The following is a 20,671-nucleotide window of genomic DNA, read 5'->3' as shown; positions in this document are numbered from 1 at the left end:
TTATCTTTTTTATTTATGACATTAATAAGATTCTGATTTTTGACAAATGTCATCATTGCCGCACATTTTCAAACAAATTGTCAAAAGCACTGCCAATGATTAATACAGTATATTTGTTTTTGTTGTCGATTATTGGAAATAAATTTTGTTTGAAAATTTATTTTTTTATCTTTTGTTCTAATTAAAAAAATATTACCGTTTTCTCAGAAGTAACCCTACGTGGGATTTCAGTGTTTGTCCAATGGCTAAGGTCACCCTGTATATTATATTCATAAATAGTTAAGGAGAAATCAGAACATTTATTATTACGCAAAAAAAACTATAAAATAATTATTAACCTTATTTTATTTCTTGTTCATAGGTTGTGACGCAAAACAGAAAACAGAAATTTAATGCGACTCCTGCCACTGCCAGCCAAAACATAAGGTAAGATAGAGTTTAATTTAGGCTTTCACGATTTCCGCACATTAAAGAAAGCAGAAATGACTAATCAAAGTAGATATGTTTTATTAATTTTATTCTTTGGCTATACAGCTCGAAATAAGTTGTTCGACAATTTAATTACCGCTCCTTAAATTTTTACCTTCCTGCTTCCTTTATACATAATATATTCTCTTATAAATATGTCTGTTATGCGAGTGACTATGTATGGTAAAACTAATTGCTGGCTATGGCGTATGACAAACCCGTTTAAACACGGATATATGTATTAGAAATGAGATATTCCAGCTAACATGAGAGTACTCATAACGTGTTTTACTAAATCATCTGTGCCGTTGCCGCATATTCGGATGAAGACTGCATACATCACTGTTGCAACGTTTTAATCGCTGCAGTTATGCGGCAACAACGCAATTTTTCAAGGAAATCGACAGCGATATTATTGCACGCGTCAACGTGCAGCAGTAACATTGCAATAGCAGTGCTGTTGTATTCGTCATCCGAATGTCACCTTAAAGAAAAAACTTGGCATTCCCTTCGAGTGCGAGTCAGAGTTAGCCGGTTGTTTTAGTAATAGGTACATATTCTAAACACTATTTATTTATTTGTTTAAATGGCTGCAAAGTTTGAAGCCATCTTCATGCATAAATAGTATACGAGTATGTATATTTGGAAGCTTTTTTGACTGCTATGCATTGTATAGTAGGTACCTACAGTTATATAATAATAAGCTTTAATATAGCATGGCATCATCATAGCATTATTTGCATTTTTTATCTTCTTATACATATAGAGTCCTCGAAGCTACATACTTGAGTCAATTATTAAATGTTTATCTTAATTTGCATCACCGGGACCAGTTTTTAAATACAATGTAGAACTTTAAGGTTTGATATACACAGCTGAATATACATACAAATTAGTTACACGTTTTTTTTTTAAGTTAGTTTATTAATTATTGTCTCAAAAAATAAAATGTCTGGCTGGCGGAATGATAAAATATATATGAAAAGAAAAAAAAATCTTTCTCATGCTGGTCGTGATTTTACTCGTATCATTTTATATTCTAACGCGACCACGTTATTTTTTGCCACATCATCATTAAAATTACCATCAACGTTATCAAAGAACATTTTACAGACGTTGCGGTATAATTAATTATCCTTAAAATCTCGGTGCCAAAACAACCATTAACTTGTATGCGTGTATGTATACTGGTCGTGTATTTCAAAAGCTTAACAAGCGTGGGCGAGCTGTAAGCTAGGAACCAAAGAAATCAGTGACCTTGTGTTCCTTAGAAAGTATTTGATGTAGGAGAGCATACTGTACTGGATATGTTTCATTTCTTTGCTCTCGGCAAGCGATTGGAAGAAGACACCTGGCCGCGACCAGTTTAGTATTTTCCAGTATTTTTAATCGTTTGATTTTGAACCTTGACAAACATAGCATTGGGTCGTCTTTTCTACACCGTTGTTTGCCAATACTCATCTTATGAAGGTACCTTATCGTGGAAAGATTAATTTATACGAAATTAGCCCTAGTTAATCTTGTGGTGAAAATTAATATCGTCTGTTACAGCGGATTAGTCGTTAAATAGCCTGTCTGGTATTAACAACCGAAGCTTTGAGAGAAATATGTTATCATTGGGAGTAATTTCATCGTTGCTTTAGTAGACTCATATAAAGGCTTTATTGTCTAGGATTCTACATAAAAGCTTAATTAGCGCCCTGAGGTGCCTTTAATGTTTGAACGTTATATTTTATTAAAACAGTTATTGCCAGAAGTGCCCTCTAAGTATCATTAATTTTATTAGGTCTCTTTAATTTATTCAGTAGGTATCTAAAGATAAGTATAGTGTAAATAACATTATTTGCGGTATTTGACACATTATGACTGACGTATATTATAGAAATGTAACTAACGCAAATCGATTGTCACAGCAAGCGATTACGATTGGATGGCACGTAGACTGAGGTATCGAATTGTGACGTATAATGAATTTTTATTTGAGATTTAAATAAAGCTAGAATTATATGGTTTTCCCGCAAGCTACCGGTCGGTCGGTGTATTTAATACACCGACCCAGTAGGTCGCACCCATTGTCAAAATTGAAACTAACTGGGGATCTATTTTAAAGTTTATTTATGTTATTTCTGTGTCAAATTTGTTGTCTGTTAAGTGACGATAAATATATCCATATTTACAGTTAATTATCCACCTTTTCCTTATTTTTATTAAAAGAAAAATGAAAAATTCATATCGATTTACTTAGACGACTACCGATTCATAACGGTGGTGTCCGGCCAACCCTAAAATTAAAAAAAAAAAAGACGTAGAACGTAAACGTTCGCAGTGCATTTGTTTCCTTTGTGATTTCGATGTGCAAAACATTTTACGTAGTATTGCTGTTGTGAGTGACAGACGTCAAATACCGCAAATAATGTTATTTACACTAGTTTTCAATACGTTAATTTTATTAATATGGTTATTGACACCACACATGCGAGGGAAGTATTTAAAATTATCGTAACCATGGTATATGGATATTGAATTAAGTACAGTCATGCAAAGGATGCAAAGAGCCCTCATGGATTTTCTGCAGTAAATGTTCACACCAACGAAATTTAATCAAATATCAAAATCGGTTTTTGGTCACAATCATTGTTTTGGACCTCCCTTAAGTATGTAAATACTTGTGTCAAGAAATCCCGCTCTTCCAGAAGCTGATTGAGTTGTACCAAAACAATATTCATTGTTAACAATTTATAGTAAGGAGCATATATTACTTAATAAGCTAAAGTTACTAAATAAGTACATTAATTGTTTATTATGGTTTAAGAATATCGTGAAAAATAAAAAATAATTTGACCAAACTAGTCAGAGTAGTTCTCACATAAAACGCCTGTTAAAGACAGTTAGGTACATATATACCTACGCCAAAGTTTTCTCATACGTGTTTCGTTTTTGTTAACGATACGGATACGTTAAAACATACGAACGTATATTGTTGCTAACTAACTCCAACATATAATTTATATGTTTAGATACCACAAGTAGATATGCAAATTCTCTAGTAGATACAAGATTTCCATTTTCAAATAATAAAAATCTACCAAATACGTGTCACATCCGGATATTTTATTTTAGGTACCTACATTTTAGAGTTACTGTAACGATGTCGCATCAAGGGTCGCATATACGAACTTTGAATAAGGGCGTATTGTAACCAGCACATTGTAAGTACTAACCATTCATGCCATGTTTAACCAACGGCTCTGTTTTCTTTGGCCCACACAGCTGTTGCTTCAAATTATGTCACCGGCGATCTGTTGCCCCACGCCGGAAATTATCTCTCGTGCACATCAAATCGATGACACTTCGATTACCGACCAAATGACATCACCTGAGCTCACTAGAAAAACATTTAAAACGCTGTGCCTCAAACTTCCTGTAGCCAAGATTGCGTATCACATGTCCATCTTGGCATGTCGTTAGAGCTTCATAATATGATAATAATTCATGCTAACGATGTGACAAAGATTAAATACATCAAGGCTAAGTACCTACTATCAATGTTGCACATAGTTTGAATCGCACAATATCTAATTTTTATTTTATTAACAAAGGCCTAAAGTTTTGTCCAATAAGCCTTTTTGACTTCTACCAATAGGTAGAAATTCCCAAAAAGTTCTTATAATATTTTTCTCAAAATGGAAATAGTGGAATCGCTGTAATCAGAATAAACGAAAGTATTCGTTTAAAAATAACTGTCAAGTTAGGTATAATAGTGGATTGTTGGAAATACGAAACGTAAGTACCTATATTTAATTTTCAATTCTATTTGCCTAATAGGTAATCGGATTAGTGAGTTTTCAAAGAACATTATAAAGTGCAACGATTAAAAGTATACCTATATGAGTACAATAAATTAATCAGTGGGTACTGGCTACTATGGCTAGTTTAATAGATGACTCCAAAGTCAGACTATACCCTGTTTTTTTAAAGATTAGAATGTTTATAACCTCAAAAGTGTAGTGGTGATTAAATTTTTATTCCGGAATGCTAGGTTTCCTATGATATTGTCTAATATTGCGGTACAATAATGTGCAAACGACACTAAAATTCAGTGCATATAATTATAGTTACTCAGATTTAATTTTGGAAGAAAAAAGTTATCACTACGTTTGAGGTTATAAAATATCTAATCTGAAAAAAAAACGGACTATCAGAATTCTACTGTTAATGAGGTGTCATAATGTGTGTGTGTGTGTTTTTATTTTCATATTTTAAATAACTTGATACGACAGATCCATTACGTCAGGTAATACTTACTGTCAATCAGTCGGAGTCCAAAAAGGCTAGAATTTTCCCGCATAACTGGGAATTCCCAATTGTACTCGTAATGTCCATTTTGCGACCGACCCTTCGATAAAGGATGAAAGGCTTTTACAGTTGCCCGCATTACATCCCGTATATTTTTATTTAAGCTTATAAAATTCATATCTGGTTTCATATCTATTGTTCAGTAACGTCCCTAAATGTAACTTTGTGTCTTTTACGGCATTAGATTTAGATTCATTTGTAACAAAAGATATATTATGCAGAATTAAAGTGGACAACGCAAGTGCATTTAGGCACTTGCTGGCGAATGAGGAGACCAATTTTCCTCAAGTAGTTTTGCACAACAACAATGCTGTTATGTAAAATTACTTGTTATATAAACATCAATAATGCATTAAGCATTCAATTACTACAACTTGATGATTAAGTAAGATTATATTTGATTAATAAATTTACTTGCAATTTGAATTCCAGTTTTATTGTTATTGGAACTGGATCTAATATTAAAAAACAATTAAAATACCTACATCGAAACCAATTTCCAAAACTATATATGAAAGGAGAAGGTACTTTTTTATTTTACTTCTCCTTAACATGTGATGATACAATAAAGTATATAATTAATTCTAATAGTTATCTGTTGGCTTTTATATGTTATATTCTACCTGTTCTGGCCTTATGAAAGAATACAATATTATTAATAATTCACAAATGTATCTACCTAGTAACTATAACCTAGTAACTATAAAATCAAGTTTAAAAGTTAACGGCCTCCTAGCCTAGTCGGTAGTGACCCTGCCTACGAAGCAGGAGGTCCCGGGTTCGAATCCTGGTAAGGGCATTTGTTTGTGTGTTTATCACAAATATTTGTTCCTGAGTTATGGATGTTTTCTACGTATATAAGTATTATATATACCTATGTATTATATATATCGTCGTCTAGTGCCCACAACACAAGCCTTATTGAGCTTACTGTGGGACTAGGTAGATCTGTGTAAAATTGTCCTATACTTACATAATATTTAATATTTTTTATATATTTTTTAAAGTAATGATAATTTATACATTACATCTAGTATAACTATCAGATTAGTTTTGACAACTAGAGCTATTGTAATGCATGCAGATTGATACATTATGACAAGCGTCAATTTATGCATACAATAAGCCTGTTGATGTAATAGCTATTGCGACCTACAGGCATAAGATATGCCATCTCACGACGGCTATAGGATTTAACGAAATTAGACTTTGGACTAATAATAATAAGAGCTATTAAAGACCTTTGCTGTGACACAATTTGACTATGTATTTATTATTGATACTTAGACACTATCGCTACCGTCTTGATTCGATCCCTTATTAATCTTATTATAGTTATTATGTTCAAATAAACAAGCTCATTAGCCCGCAAATATTTACACAACTCAAGTGTATATGTAGAATAAACTTGAGTGATTAATTAATTGTAGTTATCAAGAAATTAGTACCCATTACCTTTATTACCAGGACAGCCGTTGTTTTAGGTCGAACATGAGTGTTAAAAACTTATAAACAGAAATAGAGGTCATATATTAAAGAAAAAGTGACGAAGCCCTCCAGCGGTGAAGGCGGATTCGAACCGGCGTCTTAAAAAAAACACACACACACAAAATATTTAATAAAAAATAATTTGATTGGTTCCCAAAGTTGTGTTAAAAACTTTTCTGTTTAGGCATCATGCACTTTAACGTTAATAAATAAGTAAATATTTTACAATCGCAAAGCAGGCAGAGTGATAGCTATCTTACATTTTTCGTCATCTATAAAAGCACCCCTATTTCTAATGGTAACGTGACCGGGACCGGTTTGAAGTACATCCTCTATTGAAAGGTTGTTCAAGAACATTTGAGTACACGCCTCAAGCGATGTGACAACATTTCTGCGTAAAACCTATTGGCCAACCCCAAAGTACAAGTACATAAGCGAAATTGTTCTGGATATACTCAGTATGTATACGGGTACGAGTTGTAATATGGTCATGTTAACCATGTAACTGCTAGTTATATTGTAAAAGGTTCGTGACGAGTTGGGAAACATGTAGCGAGGTCTTGAAGGTGTCCAATCGTTAAATATACATAGGTACCTACATACTTTACTTGCTCATTGCGTCATTACCGTACTTACCTGTGTCTCAATGACGGACAACTTTCCTTTAAAGCGGTTGACATATCGGCTTTTAATATGGTGTAGAGTTACAGATGCTCACATTTAATGAGTTGATGAAACATAAAACGGTATTTTTTTACGGCACATTTGGGATGATGTTCTTTAATGAATGGTTTTATAATTTGTTTATTTTCAAGTTCATCATAGGAGTTATGTTTATACATGATACGATTAATAGATACTTCTGTCTACTGTCTGCCCAGAGTAAATCTGACCTAATCTAAAAGTCCCGTTTAGAATAAAACTTTTATAAATAATAGGTACGTGTATTTATTATTCAAATCGTTTCATCCATTTGGTCCATTTGATACGTGAGAATTAATTTACAGGCGTATTCTGAATTTAATGATGATGATGATGATGATGATGATGATGATGATGATGATGATGATGATGATGATGCTTTCCTGACCGATTTCGGCCCCAGCGACTGTGTGCTCTGGACTAGGCAATTTTTAGCTCGTATTATTAGAGTGTAGCTGATCCACTCTCTGATGCGCTCTTAGGTGGCTCACGTACCCTATCTTCTTGCTAAATACTCGAGCGCATTTTGGGCACGTCAGCACACCACCTACATAGTTGTAGGAAATTGAGGTTGGCGGCCGAGCCTTAAGCTCATCACGTTTTTTGTCGAGCTCACTGCGGCGTTCCGTCTCAAAAATGTTAACTCTATCATTAATGAGGCGCCGCCATTCGGGCCGCTGCGCTGCCTTCCGCTCCCAGTCAGAGGGCTCTAGTTGGCATCTCTTCATATGTCTTTTCAGAACATCCTTATATCGTAAGTACTGGCCACCGCTTTTACGCTTACCATTCTGGAGTTCTGAAAAGAAGATACGCTTCGCCACTCTGTCTTCTGACATCCGAGACACGTGCCCACACCACCGCAGCTGCCGCCTCATCAGATACACCTCAATGCCTCCGACATTTGCGCGCCTCAGGACGTTTGTGTTTCTGAATTTAATATCAGGTTATGAATTAGATCTGGATTAGTTACAGTATAGATTTATCAGTATCAAAAGTGACATTTCTTCAACCAGAACTCACTTTCACACTGTCACTTTTGACACTGACAGATCTAATTAATTCATAACCTGTTATAAAAATCAGAATACCCACACCTGTTAAGTGACCTAAAATGAGACTTAGCCTCCGACACAAGGCGCAATTTTATAGTAAGTATTTAAATCTTAAAACTAAAACCATAGACATATGTAGAGGTCATTTTATCATCTGTCAATTGGGTTATAAATTTAGCATTTACAAAAAACTTTTGCAAAGAAATGGACCAACACAGTTGAGCATTACCTATACAGCATAAAGCATTTTAATTACATATAATTATAGTTAACGGTAATAAACAAATGCAGTTTTGTGTATTACGAGTATAATAATTAGTAACTGGTGTTACATAATTAACTATCATTCGTACCGACTATTTCTTAATCGATGGTAAGGTAAATAGTTGAGTGTGCTCAGAGCATAAAAAGGTCAACCACGGCGTTGCATGAACAAGAGATTTCCTTTGGCAGGATTGGTCCTTAGGACCCAAGGATGGATTTAAGAAGTGGAGCCACCAAATTTCAACTAAACTGGTTCAGCAGTTTAAGCGTGAAGAGGAATAAAAAAAAAGTATTTTTTTCATATTATATGTGTTTTTACTTCGGAATGGTGCGGGAATGATATCATAAATGAATTCGGCATCCCCGATTTATACGAAAACGATACCAAACTTGGCCTAGTAACTAAAATGATATAGATATCAAGACAAAGTTGAGAGCCCCCCCCTAAAAATGTACATCAAAAACCTGGGTGGCTCCACACTTCTTAAATCCATCCTTGGGTCTTAAGGACCAATCCTGACAAAGGAAATCTTTTGTTCATGCAACGCCGTCGTTTAGGGCTTCCCCCTCCCTACCCTCGACTAAAAGTCATATATTTTTCGTCGAATCTTTTCACACAGCAAAAATTGTATTTACCGTGACCACCAAGCAATTTGGTGCTGCAAATTGTATATTATAAGAAGTGTCAGAGTCAAAAGTGTGAGAGAGCAATTTAGTACTAAATAGTAGGAACGAGTAGTTTTATAGTGATCTGGTACCTAATATTATTTACTAGAAAATAGCTTAGTATGAGGACAGGCAGTTCTTCATCTTCATTGTATTGTTAGTATAATGTATTGATTGGCATTTCGAGCGCTGCGCTGTGGGATCTGGATGACAACATTTGTACCAAAGTGTAACCATTGTTATTTTTATTTTATTACCCTAAGGGCCGGTACAGACGGACTGCAACCCGACTGTAACTTGTATGGGAACTACACGCCGACGTTGCAGTTGGCGTGCAGTTCCCTCCCATACAAATTGCAGTCGGGTTGAAGTCCGTCTGTATCGGCCCTTAGAGACTATAACTGCTGCCTCTTCATGTTACACTAATGATTTTTTATTAATTGTTTCGCTCTTTTCAGTAATAACGCGATGGACTGACATCCGGCGAGGATGCGGTGGTTCAAGAAGGGAGAGCCGCCGCGCTTGCTGGCCGCGTCGCCCGAGCCCGAAACACGCTCGTCGCGCCGCGCCAGGATTGGTAACTTACCCCCTTACTAAGTTATAAAACTTAGATAACCTTTGTAAAATTTTGTAACTTTCTACGCATACGATTGACGCATGCAGGAACAAGCGACTTCTCTTACCGCACAGACTCTATCCTATACGCTATATCACACCGAAGGTAACATTCGGAAGGTAACTGCAGCTGAATTGCTTTTGCAGCATTACTGCTATGATGTTGCGCGGGTGTTGTCATTGGTCAATTTATTTGATAAAATGAATGACGTCCTTTGCCACATTACTGCCGCGATTATCGTTCACCCGTCACCAATTTTATTTTATCAAGAACATTGATAGTGACAGCGACTGCGTACACACGCCACTGCAGGAATGCCGCAACAGTAATGCAGTTTTTCTTCGCTTTAGCTACCCATTTTTTCTACCTACTCACTTGTAACTGTGTCATTGTCACCTATTAATAAACTTCACGAGTGTCTAATAAAAAATGCAATTTCCATAGTAGATGCCATCGAATTCGGTTAAATGCATTCCTTCGAGAATATTAGTTTTAATTCTCAATATCATAGATCTTGCATTTCTTCCAACCAGTTCACAAACCAGTAGGCGTTGAACACAATTGCTAACTTCATTTTATCCCACGGCCTATTTAATTCAAAGTCCGGGCCTACTTACATTAAGACGTATGATATATTTCCTTTAAACCCACTCAAGGTTCTAATGTTCAATAAAACTTTATTGTGTCTCGTCAAATCAATGTAAGGGCAACTGTCGAGCCTAATCGGTGTTGGTCCATATTTCAAAATTTTTATTGACGTCTAGATTTAGAATTGTCATACATTACATTTTGTATCTCGCAGGTTGCATAAACATAGTCGTAAAATCAAAGCTAATTTATATGCTGTGACCTTCGACTTTTATGCGATAAGCAAAATGCAATAAACATCCAGCGCGTGTCAAAATATAGCAAGATTCTCGCATAGTTAGCCCGATACGCTGTAGCTATGTATGCCTGTTTACTGGCATTTATGGATAGTGTGTTGTATAGCTCGCACATTTATACACGGAGTATATCATTAATGCAGAGAGAAATATTCGATATTTTACTACAACTATATAGATTTTACATAGTTTCTACTGTCTATAGTTCGTTTTTTTTAGCATTAGAAATAAGGTAAACAATCTTGATGTGTCTTTTAATTGAAAAACACATTTTAATTATAAGTTACGACAAATATGTAACAATTATGAATCTAATACGATAATTTATATTCTTCTGCTTTCATAAGTAATAGTTACTGATTTTTAAAAAGCGTTTTTTCAATTAAAAGACCTGTCAAGATCGCTTACCTTCTTTCAAGTTCTTTCTAATGCTAAAAAAACGAACTATAGGTAGGAACGATTTTAAATCATTTCTGATTATTGAATAACTTTTTAACTTGGTGATTTTTTTGGTTACAGATATGTCTCCAGGACGGTTTGCCAATCGGAACAGTAGCAGCAGTTCAGTGGAAACAAATTTCTATAACCTCAGTGACCAAATAATAATCGTAGATAAATCACCGATTCCATGTCACCAAAGTGAGGACACACCTGTTGCTCGCCGAATATCCGTGCAGAACAGCTTCACTCCACCGCAAGAAACATACACGAGTCGCAAAAACCGCGGGGGCTCTTTGGAAAAGGAGTACATGGTGTACCGCGAAAAACGAAATCCGCTACTCGACAAAGTGAAAAATACTAAATTGTCCTGTTTCAAGTCTAACGGACCGTTGCATTATGGAGATGACGCTGCTTCGACTTCGGGCAGTGAGTGTAGTCGATTTGGACTTCCGGAAGATGTTGCTCATTGTCGATATGACGGAAACTATCCCAATAGTCACATTGAATTTGAAAACCAAAATCCCTGGGTAAGAATGCCGAACTATGATGACGATGTGTTTGTTCCTAAAAGCATTCCAACTCATGTCGATAGACACTGGAAAGATGGTAAATCATTCAATGCTAGAGGCACCAGATGCTACAGCTCAGGATCTGAATGTGATCGCTATCATCCTGTGCCTAAAGTCGGCACAAAACTTTCCAAGTCTAGTGATCAAATATTTAATGATGATTACGAAAACTTTGAGAGTGCACCTTCAAATATTCTAATCAAACCACAAAAAAAGACTGATAAATTTAAGCAAAAAGATGATAAGGACACAATCGGACCTAGTTCTTGTCTGTCAGCTAAGTTAAGAGCAATGTCAGATAGATATCTAAAGTCCTCCACAAATAAGTTTTTCTCCAAACTTTATAAGCAAAAAGGTGACGAGGACGAAGTGGATGGGAGTAATGAAAATGTATTAAAATCAACCAGTGCATTGAACAGGAGTCGAAAGAAACGTGGTGGCGTCAAAGCTAAATTACGGAGTTTTTCATATGGTGCACTACCAGGTTTAGACGAGTTCCAAAAAGGCAATAGCTCTGTGTTTCATGATGATGTTTACCAAGCATCATGTGATGATGAAAATGTGTTAATACAAGACTGTGAAGATGCTGACTCAGGAATTCTAGTCAACGAATCGGCAGCCTCTTCAATATTTGATAGTGATAGAATATCTTCTCGCTGTGAAAGCTCTGCGTCACATGCAAATACTTTAGTACCTTGTCACGGAAGAAGCGTATCTGGTGATCACACTTATATAAAGGCGAGAGCTTCAAGCCGGTTGAGTAGAGACAGAAACAGCGGATCTAAACCACGGCTTAGACATAACCAAAGGGCATTATCACTGGACCGTAAAGAGATTCTAAGACGCATGCCAAATAACAGTGTATCTGAGGAACCTCATTTCTTGCAACTGACAGAAAAACAAAAAATGAGGCAAAGAGACGTTAGCCAAGGTGACGCTGGTATCCCACCGATTCCTCCTTGCAGAAAACCTACCAAATGTAATAAATCCGAAAAACTGGAATACAAAGTGGTGCGTATCGTCCGCCGACACCCTTCTGAAGAACTAGGAATATTTATTGCGAAAACAAAACTGCCCGATGAAGGTCACGTTGGATACTTGGTAGCTCACGTAGTTCCAGGAGGACTCGCTGAAAAGTAAGTTTATAAGTTACCTATCTAATCAGTAAATATAGGCAGTTATCTTTTCGAGAGACTATGAATTAAAAAATATGTTATTCGGTTAAATTTACTATTGTTTCTTACAACTTTTGTATGTTGGTTGTATATATCTTAATACTCGTACAAACACACTTCAACGCACAGGCATATTGTTTACCTTCTGGATACATTTTACACCATATAATATTGTTTTGTTATTTTTCAGAGAAGGGACGTTGTGTATTGGTGATGAATTACTTAACGTGAATGGGCGACGACTTCGTGATCTTACAATGGCCGAGGCAAAAGAAGCTCTTAAATCAGGGGCTCCAGAAATCGATATTGTAATAGGCAGGCAGCAAGATAAAACGACCCCTGATGTTAAACAAAGGCCAGCTTCCCAAAGAAAACCGCTAATGATGAGAGAGAGCTCTGTTGATTACGAAAATGCAGTAATTTTAGGTAAAGACAGGCGAGTCGATAAAATTGACGTCAGGATAGACCGGCGGCGGTCGCAGGACGAGTCGTGTAATCAGAGCGCGCTATCTGCAACGGACGGGGCGAGCGACGGCGCAAACACACACTCACACTTCCATAAGGGCCAGAACGCGACCTACAGCAGCATGAACAACAAGCTGCTACGCCGGCAGGTCGTCAGCTACGGTGGCGCCAACAAGGAGGGCCTCGCGCTCAGTTGTGCCGGTGACATCGTCGACGTCGACACGCCCGACGCGACGGAACGGGCCAAAGTCAAAAACAACATTGAACCGCATACACCGAACGCGGCAAACTTTTGCACGCTTCCCCGCAAGCCAAAAGCACCCACGCACAGTTACCACACGATCACGTTCGAAAAGGGCCACGGGAAGAAACCTCTTGGCTTTACCATCGTAGGAGGACGAGACTCCCCTAGAGGTCCGCTGGGAATATTCATAAAAAGTATCTTACCACAAGGACAAGCCATCGACGATGGAAGACTTCAGGCAGGTACGTTTGCAAAAATATTACACCAATATATTGGCATTTTAAGCCGCATGTTATGATTAAACTTCGTGAAAAGAATGTAATTTGATAAGGATAAGAAGCCACACAACGTGTACACAGCGTACTGTCAATAAAGCTGAAATATAGTAACCGGACCTCGCGTTGTTGACATGTTCCGTTTACTTGCAATGCACTTTGATAATGGATTGTCGTACTTGGGTATTAGACTACTGACTTCCGTTGCTGTTTGTTATTCATTTCTGCAAATTGCTTGTAATCATACCATGTAACGTAATTTCGAATTGTGAATACCAGTGATATAGTTACTTATCATGTCCTTTAATTACGCCGAAAACTGTACCGTCCTTGTTGATCGTCATAATTTAAGTACCTATCGCTGAAAATGTTCGGTGGCAAAAAAATTGTTATAGCTTCTCACTCTTATTTCGGAGATAACCATCAACAACAACTCTTTTTGTATCTTTATGTTAGCTAGGTCAGTTGTTTTAGTGCCAAGTGCCAAGTGAAAAAACAGGATCCTTGTGTCAATTATATGTTCAGCTCTGTTGACTTTGGCAAAGGCCCACGAGGCTGCCATAACTCAAAATAAAAATCCTATAGTCTGTCAGTCTGCCATACGTCACGCGCGTTTTTCTCTGAGACCATGTAACATAGCAAGCTGAGAAAACAGACACAGCAAACCTTGGCTAAAACATCTTATTTGGTGCTCTAAACGTTTATATGCTTAATTTCAGGAGACGAGGTGCTGGCGGTGAACGGACAGGCGTGTCATGAGCTCGCGCACGTGGAAGCACTGGCTCTCTTCAAAGCGGTGCGTAATGGCCCCATCGAGCTCAGGGTCTGTCGGAGAACAAGGAATCCTCAGTTAGTATTATTATGTCTATATTACGTAATACACATAGGGACAACAACTGTAAGTCCTAAATCCAGAGAATACATGTATGTTTATTTAATTGGAATGCCCCATATCAAGTCCAAGATAGATAAGGAAGCATAGTCACACCACTACACTGTTTGTACAGTGCGCTACCGGCCTAAAGACATGTCCACAAGTCAGTTACAGGTTCGAACTATAACTTTACTGTTGGGGAATTTATTCTTAGGGTTCTATTACGCTATTAGGGGCTAGCTATAACGAAGCTTCCGCTGTCATTCTTTCTACTTATGTCTGTCTGCGGGCTATATCGTTATAGGTAGACGGTAGTGATATTTTCTCAGTGTGTTTTGCAACAAGTAATTGCAGAATTACTTACACATTTATTGCAAGATAAATAAAAATAAAATTCAATATTATAATGTCTCATTGATCTGGTCACATTCTGCTATATTTTAGACACTGGAAAATAAGGTAAAAATATTTGGTTATAGGGTGACTACTATAGTTATTGGCCAGTATAGGTATAGTAATTGGCCACTCTTAATAATAAGGTTTCAATTGGCTTGTTTCTTTATAATTCGTAAGGAGTAGCCAATTGCTATATACTGGCCAATAACAATTAGCACCCTATGTATTAGCGAATAAACCATAACAGTTAGTACAGCCACTTGCAATAATAATGTTACACAACGAACGCCGCAAAAATATCCGACACGACCTTTTTTTTGTAGAGGCATAAGAGCATGTCACATTCACATAATTATTTTTGACTGGTGGTGTTGAAGGTGATGTACAGTCAGCGTCGTATAGTAGGTAGCATCCAAAGTATTCTAATAGTTCTGTACGCCATACAAATGATATGGTGTACCGAATACTTTGGATGCTACCTACTATATGACGCTGACTGTACACTGATGATTATATTCTCACCCTGTAGGTAATTATAATAATTATTTATTTTCATTTTGTTACAGAACTACCAAAGCGAAGTCATGTACAGATCTTCTCAATGACGAAGAATGAATAATCACTAATAACGTTATGCTGCTGTAAATATTATTAGATTGTTACGTTAATATTAAGAGTCAAATCTCAAAAATAAATTAATATGTAAGTATATATTTATCTAGTAAAATAAAAACGCATTATGAATGTATCCAAATATTGACATTTTATTGAAATAGAAGTATTGTTGTTTTATATTTCTACACCGCGCATGCATTTCCTATAATAATCAGAATGTTTTGAGATAGCATTATGTGTATATTGTATGTGCCATGTATTGAACTAAGTACCTAGGTCATAACACCCATGTCACAGGTAGTATTTACATTTTCTAAGGGCTTAGAACTTAGGGCTTTAAAATAATTCAAACCGATTATATTTTCATTGTAGTAACGATATGTATCGGACTTATCTGTGGCCTCTTCTTCGGGATGAGTCCAAAACATTTCGGTCCTGCATCTGAGATAGAATGTAAGTTGAAATAGATGTTTATTACAATGTTACAAAAGTTTCAATTTCATTGTACGGGCCTAAAGAGGTTTAAAATCAAAGTCCTAATAAGAGCGCTTAAAAACACTAGCTTTTCTTTAAATTTTCGTATGTACCTACCTAACTAATTTTATTAAAAAGTTCACTCAGAACTAGGTGGTTTAACCCTTTTCAATTCAAAGTACCTATTCCGTTAAGTATCAAAACAATATACGAGTACCTACTTATGTACTTACTTGTAAGGCATACCATATGTCTACACTTTTAGCTCTTCCAGGTTTAAAGCTTTGCATGCAAATTAATTTCTAAAGAGGCATGTTATGTTTTGTAAAATCGCAAAAAGTGTGGCTGTGCGGGCTGCGTCGACCCATAAAAACTCGAACTTGTTTTCATATTTGCACACAAACTTTGCACTTTAGACTTTTTGATGGGTTACATTGAAAACTCGTTTGACTTTTTTCGTTGGTCGCGTGTTTCGTAACAAAGCAATGTTTATGGCGGTCGTGTAATTCTGTGTTTTTAATTGTTTTGATAAGGATTATTAGGATGGTCGCTGACACATGTTTTGTCTTGTTCTACAAGAAAGATACATTTTTTTACGAAAAAGACAAAGGATAGGTACTTTTGCATTCTTCGGGAGCTTTTTTAAAAACATCTGCTAGAAATGTATAAAAATAACCAGGATCTTCAATCTATACCTACTTACCGCTTTATATTTCTTGAATACATCTTAACTCTCGGGTCAAGGGCTTTCCTTAATTCGATTTTTTTCCAATCATGAGAAGTTGGCGGCGTAAATATAAATCAATCAAGGTGGAGAGACTTTATATGGAAATTCCATGTAAAGTTACCCCCTTCCTTTTGATTGAGTTGCTCTAAGGTACTACATTCCTCTAAGAAACTTTTGAAGCGTTATAGTTTGCTTTTCAGACAAGCGTTTCTAAATGATGATAATATGTAATTGTTATTTGCAGTTCGCTGTTTGTATTAGAAATCTAGGCATTACGTTGTCTTGGCTATAATAGAATAAAATAATTGTTAGTGAAATCATTTTTAGAAATTATAATTATGTGCAATAAGATGATAATTGTCAGTACTATGCACTATTCAATTTGTTCTTTATATAAGCCTATATTCGTGATCGGTCTGAGTAGACTAAGCTTCTAAGAAAGTTATAACAAATAAGTCCCTAGCAACCATTGGCTAGCCAATTTTATGTATGGCAAAAACTTCCCAGTGTTTGACACTCCAATTTCAATAATAGGGATTTTGACTGTATTAAAAAAATAGTTTACAAAATTCACGGAATAAGCACCAGATTACATATTATTAAAAATACGTAACCCGCAGTTATTTCTTGTCACAATTTCTATTTAATTAATAACTAAGTATAAGTACCTACATAACTTGACTGTTCATGAATCAGAAAATTTAATTTACAGTACATATGGTCCTATTTTCCCGCACTAGTGCGTAAAATAGCACTTTTCGTGCGATATCAAAAGTTTAAAGGGCCATATGTACTGTAAAACGTTGTACGATACACGTGCGAATAGGTAATTCGCAACTCATGTCGATTTAAAACACTCCCTTCGGTCGTGTTTTAATTTATCGCCACTCGTTTCGAATTTCCTCTTTTCCGCACTTGTATCGTAAATAACTATTTTAGGATATTGTAATTTTACATGTACTACCTACCTGATTAATTACCTACATACACGCTTGGGGAATTTAGTCTAATTAAGCTGATCACCTTATAGTGGACGGATGATATTATTATTATTATGACAATCAATTAAATGTTTTATTAAAATTATGATTAACTATTTTTATTTAAACTAACTAGGTAACCTACACCTTTGACCAACCAACTATACTTTGTGCATTCTAATTTGCGTTATTTGACACATGTCACTCACAACAGCAATACAACGTAAAATGTCTTGCACATCGAAATCACAAAGGAAGACAATTGCAGTGCGAACGTTTACGTCCTACGTCTTTTTTTTAATTTATGGTTGGCCGGACACCACCGTTATGAATCGGTAGTCGTCTAAGTAAATGGATATGAATTTTTCATTTTTCTTTTAATAAAAATAAGGAAAAGGTTTATAATTAACTGTAAATATGGATATATTTATCGTCACCTAACAGACAACAAATTTGACATAGAAATAACATAAATAAACTTTAAAATAGATCCGCAGTTAGTTTCGATTTTGACGATGGGTGCGACCTACTCGATCGGTGTATTAAAGCATTTACCTTGCGGGAAAACCATATAATTCTAGCTTTATTTAAATCTCAAAATTCATTATACGTTACAAATCGATACCTCAGTCTAGGTGCCATCCAATCGTAATCGCTTGCTGTGACAATCGATTTGGGTTAGTTACATATCTCTATAAACGTCAGTCATAATGTGTCAAATAACGCAAATTATAATGCACGGAGTATAGACATTATGCGAACCAAAGAGAATTTTGAAATAGAGGAATTTTGTCAAGGTAAATTATGTAGTTAGTACATTTACTGCCATCTTTCGACACAAATGATTATAAAACCTTTAGAACGCTATTTGACTTTGATCCTTATTCTTTCACTGATGTGGTAAATTTATTAAATATCAAAAAGTATCGCCATCTTCTCGAGAGTAGGCCAAAGGTATGGCGCCATCGCTCGAAAAGATGGCACCATACCTTTGGCCTATCCTCGAAAAAATAGACACATTATCAGTGAAAAAATAAGAATCAAAGTCAAATGGCGTTCTAAAAGCTTTAATCATTTGTGTCGAAAGATAAGTTTCGACACAAATGTCAGTACATTTACTGCCATATGGCAGTTAATATACTGACTAAGTACATAATTTACTTTGACAAAATTCCTCTAGTCTAAATTCTCTTTTATTTGTACGAACTAACCAGAGAAAAATAAAATCTTTTCATTTTGTTTATTAGACTGTTCCCACCCGAGGTTCCCACACTGCAATTATAAAATGTTACCATAATATTTAACAAACTCTCTTTTACATAATAACTTAATCTTAATCGACCTACTTACTTAACTGTCACGTTTCAATTTTTGATGATGTGTATGTGTAAGGGGTACACATACACATAAACTCGCTGAAAATCAATGATATGTGATAATAGAGATCGTTATCAACGTGCTGTATTGGTAGCAAAGTATGGTTGACAAAAGACAAATACGCAAGTATTATAAACATTATATATTTCGCAAATTATGAGATTTATATACATATTTATAATTACTTATCCGAATTATACTGAATAAACGACTAAAATTTGTTCAACAGATTTGGCTGTCAGTCGTTCACGTCGATTGGAAAAAATCCATTTTATATAGCTAAATGACCTTTCTACGTTAACAGAAGTCACAAGAAGCTTAATTAAGTCTCTAAAATATTGCACGCTACTATAGTTGTATTTTTATAACATTAAATGTCATTTGACGTACCTACATTGTTTTAAAAATATATTAGGGCGGAAAAGGTTTTGTACCGTAAAGAGATGTAATCCTAAGATAGGTACTTATTTATTTTATAATTAAGAACAAAAGTAAATATTCAAATGTATTTGTTTTTTCTGCCGACCATACCCTTTGCTACGAAAACTGCACGTTGATAACGATCACTAGCTGATAATTGGATTAGTTATGAACTCATTAGTACAAGAAATAAATTTGATAATTTAATAATTTCGGTAGCCGCGCAAAATTGACGATGAGTTTGCTGACTAGCAGCTAGAGTCTGTGCGGAAAGAGAAGAGTCGTGGAATGTATTGAGCCCCATACATTCCACGACTCTTCTCTTTCCGCACAGAGTCTAGCAGTATTTATGAAGAACTGGGACGCTTATGTTGAAGCGCGTCATCTAGCAGAATTTATTGAAACTAGTTTGATTTCGCGCATTCATAGTTAAAAAAGTCAAGTGTTAAAACAAACAAAATAGCTCACTCCGGTGCGTACAGGTTTCTTAGCTATTTGGACAGATGGCGCTTTTATCAAAGTTGGTACAATATAGTAACAGTGAAAATTTATAGATGGCGCTTTATTAAAAGTAATTAATTATGTTGAATTCAAATGATAGATAGATAGATAGATATATAGATAGATAGATAGATAGATAGAGTATGTCGATTATATTCATTTTAGTGTTTATCTTGTTTTAATATTAGGCTGAATAAACCATTTAATTACCCATAAATGAAATATTCATCACCGAAATTGATAATTTCACATAGTTTTGGCCCTTTATTTAGCTTTCACAGTCCTTACTTAACTTAACACTAACTTAGTCTTAACTGTTTACCTATCTGCTGCAAGCTGTATCTCAAGAATACCTATAATAATTATATACTTAAGTAGTTTAGAGATAGCTGAGAATTTTCATCTAGTGTGTTTTTTCCATTTCCGCCACAACTACAAAGAATAGAAATAATAGGTACCTATTAAATAAACTGATTAAGCACCATACGAGAAACGTGACAGTTAACCATATGTATCAAATAAACCTAAATTATTGTGTAATGATTAGGAAAGTATCGTCAGGTTACAACCAAAACTCCTGCAGTAAAATTAATATTGAAGAAAAATCAACTTTGTTTTTTTTTTAGGTACAAGAAAAGGAAG

At 35.5% G+C, this 20,671-nt stretch overlaps 1 protein-coding gene across 1 annotated transcript; it reads left to right on the top strand.

Moving 5' to 3' along the window:
- Positions 1-361: 361 nt before the first annotated feature.
- On the top strand, positions 362-17,840 carry LOC134789861 (uncharacterized). Its single transcript, XM_063760532.1, has 6 exons — positions 362-426; positions 9,455-9,573; positions 11,016-12,642; positions 12,872-13,632; positions 14,385-14,514; positions 15,502-17,840. The coding sequence occupies exons 2-6, from the start codon at positions 9,486-9,488 to the stop codon at positions 15,548-15,550; spliced, it is 2,655 nt and encodes an 884-aa protein (XP_063616602.1). The 5' UTR covers positions 362-426; positions 9,455-9,485; the 3' UTR covers positions 15,551-17,840.
- Positions 17,841-20,671: the final 2,831 nt, after the last annotated feature.

Source organism: Cydia splendana, chromosome 4 (assembly GCF_910591565.1).
Source record: "Cydia splendana chromosome 4, ilCydSple1.2, whole genome shotgun sequence".
In the NCBI taxonomy this organism is placed as follows: Eukaryota; Metazoa; Arthropoda; class Insecta; order Lepidoptera; family Tortricidae; genus Cydia; species Cydia splendana.
The sequence above is the reverse complement of the archived record's forward strand: the minus strand, read 5'-3'. Positions and strand labels throughout refer to the sequence as shown.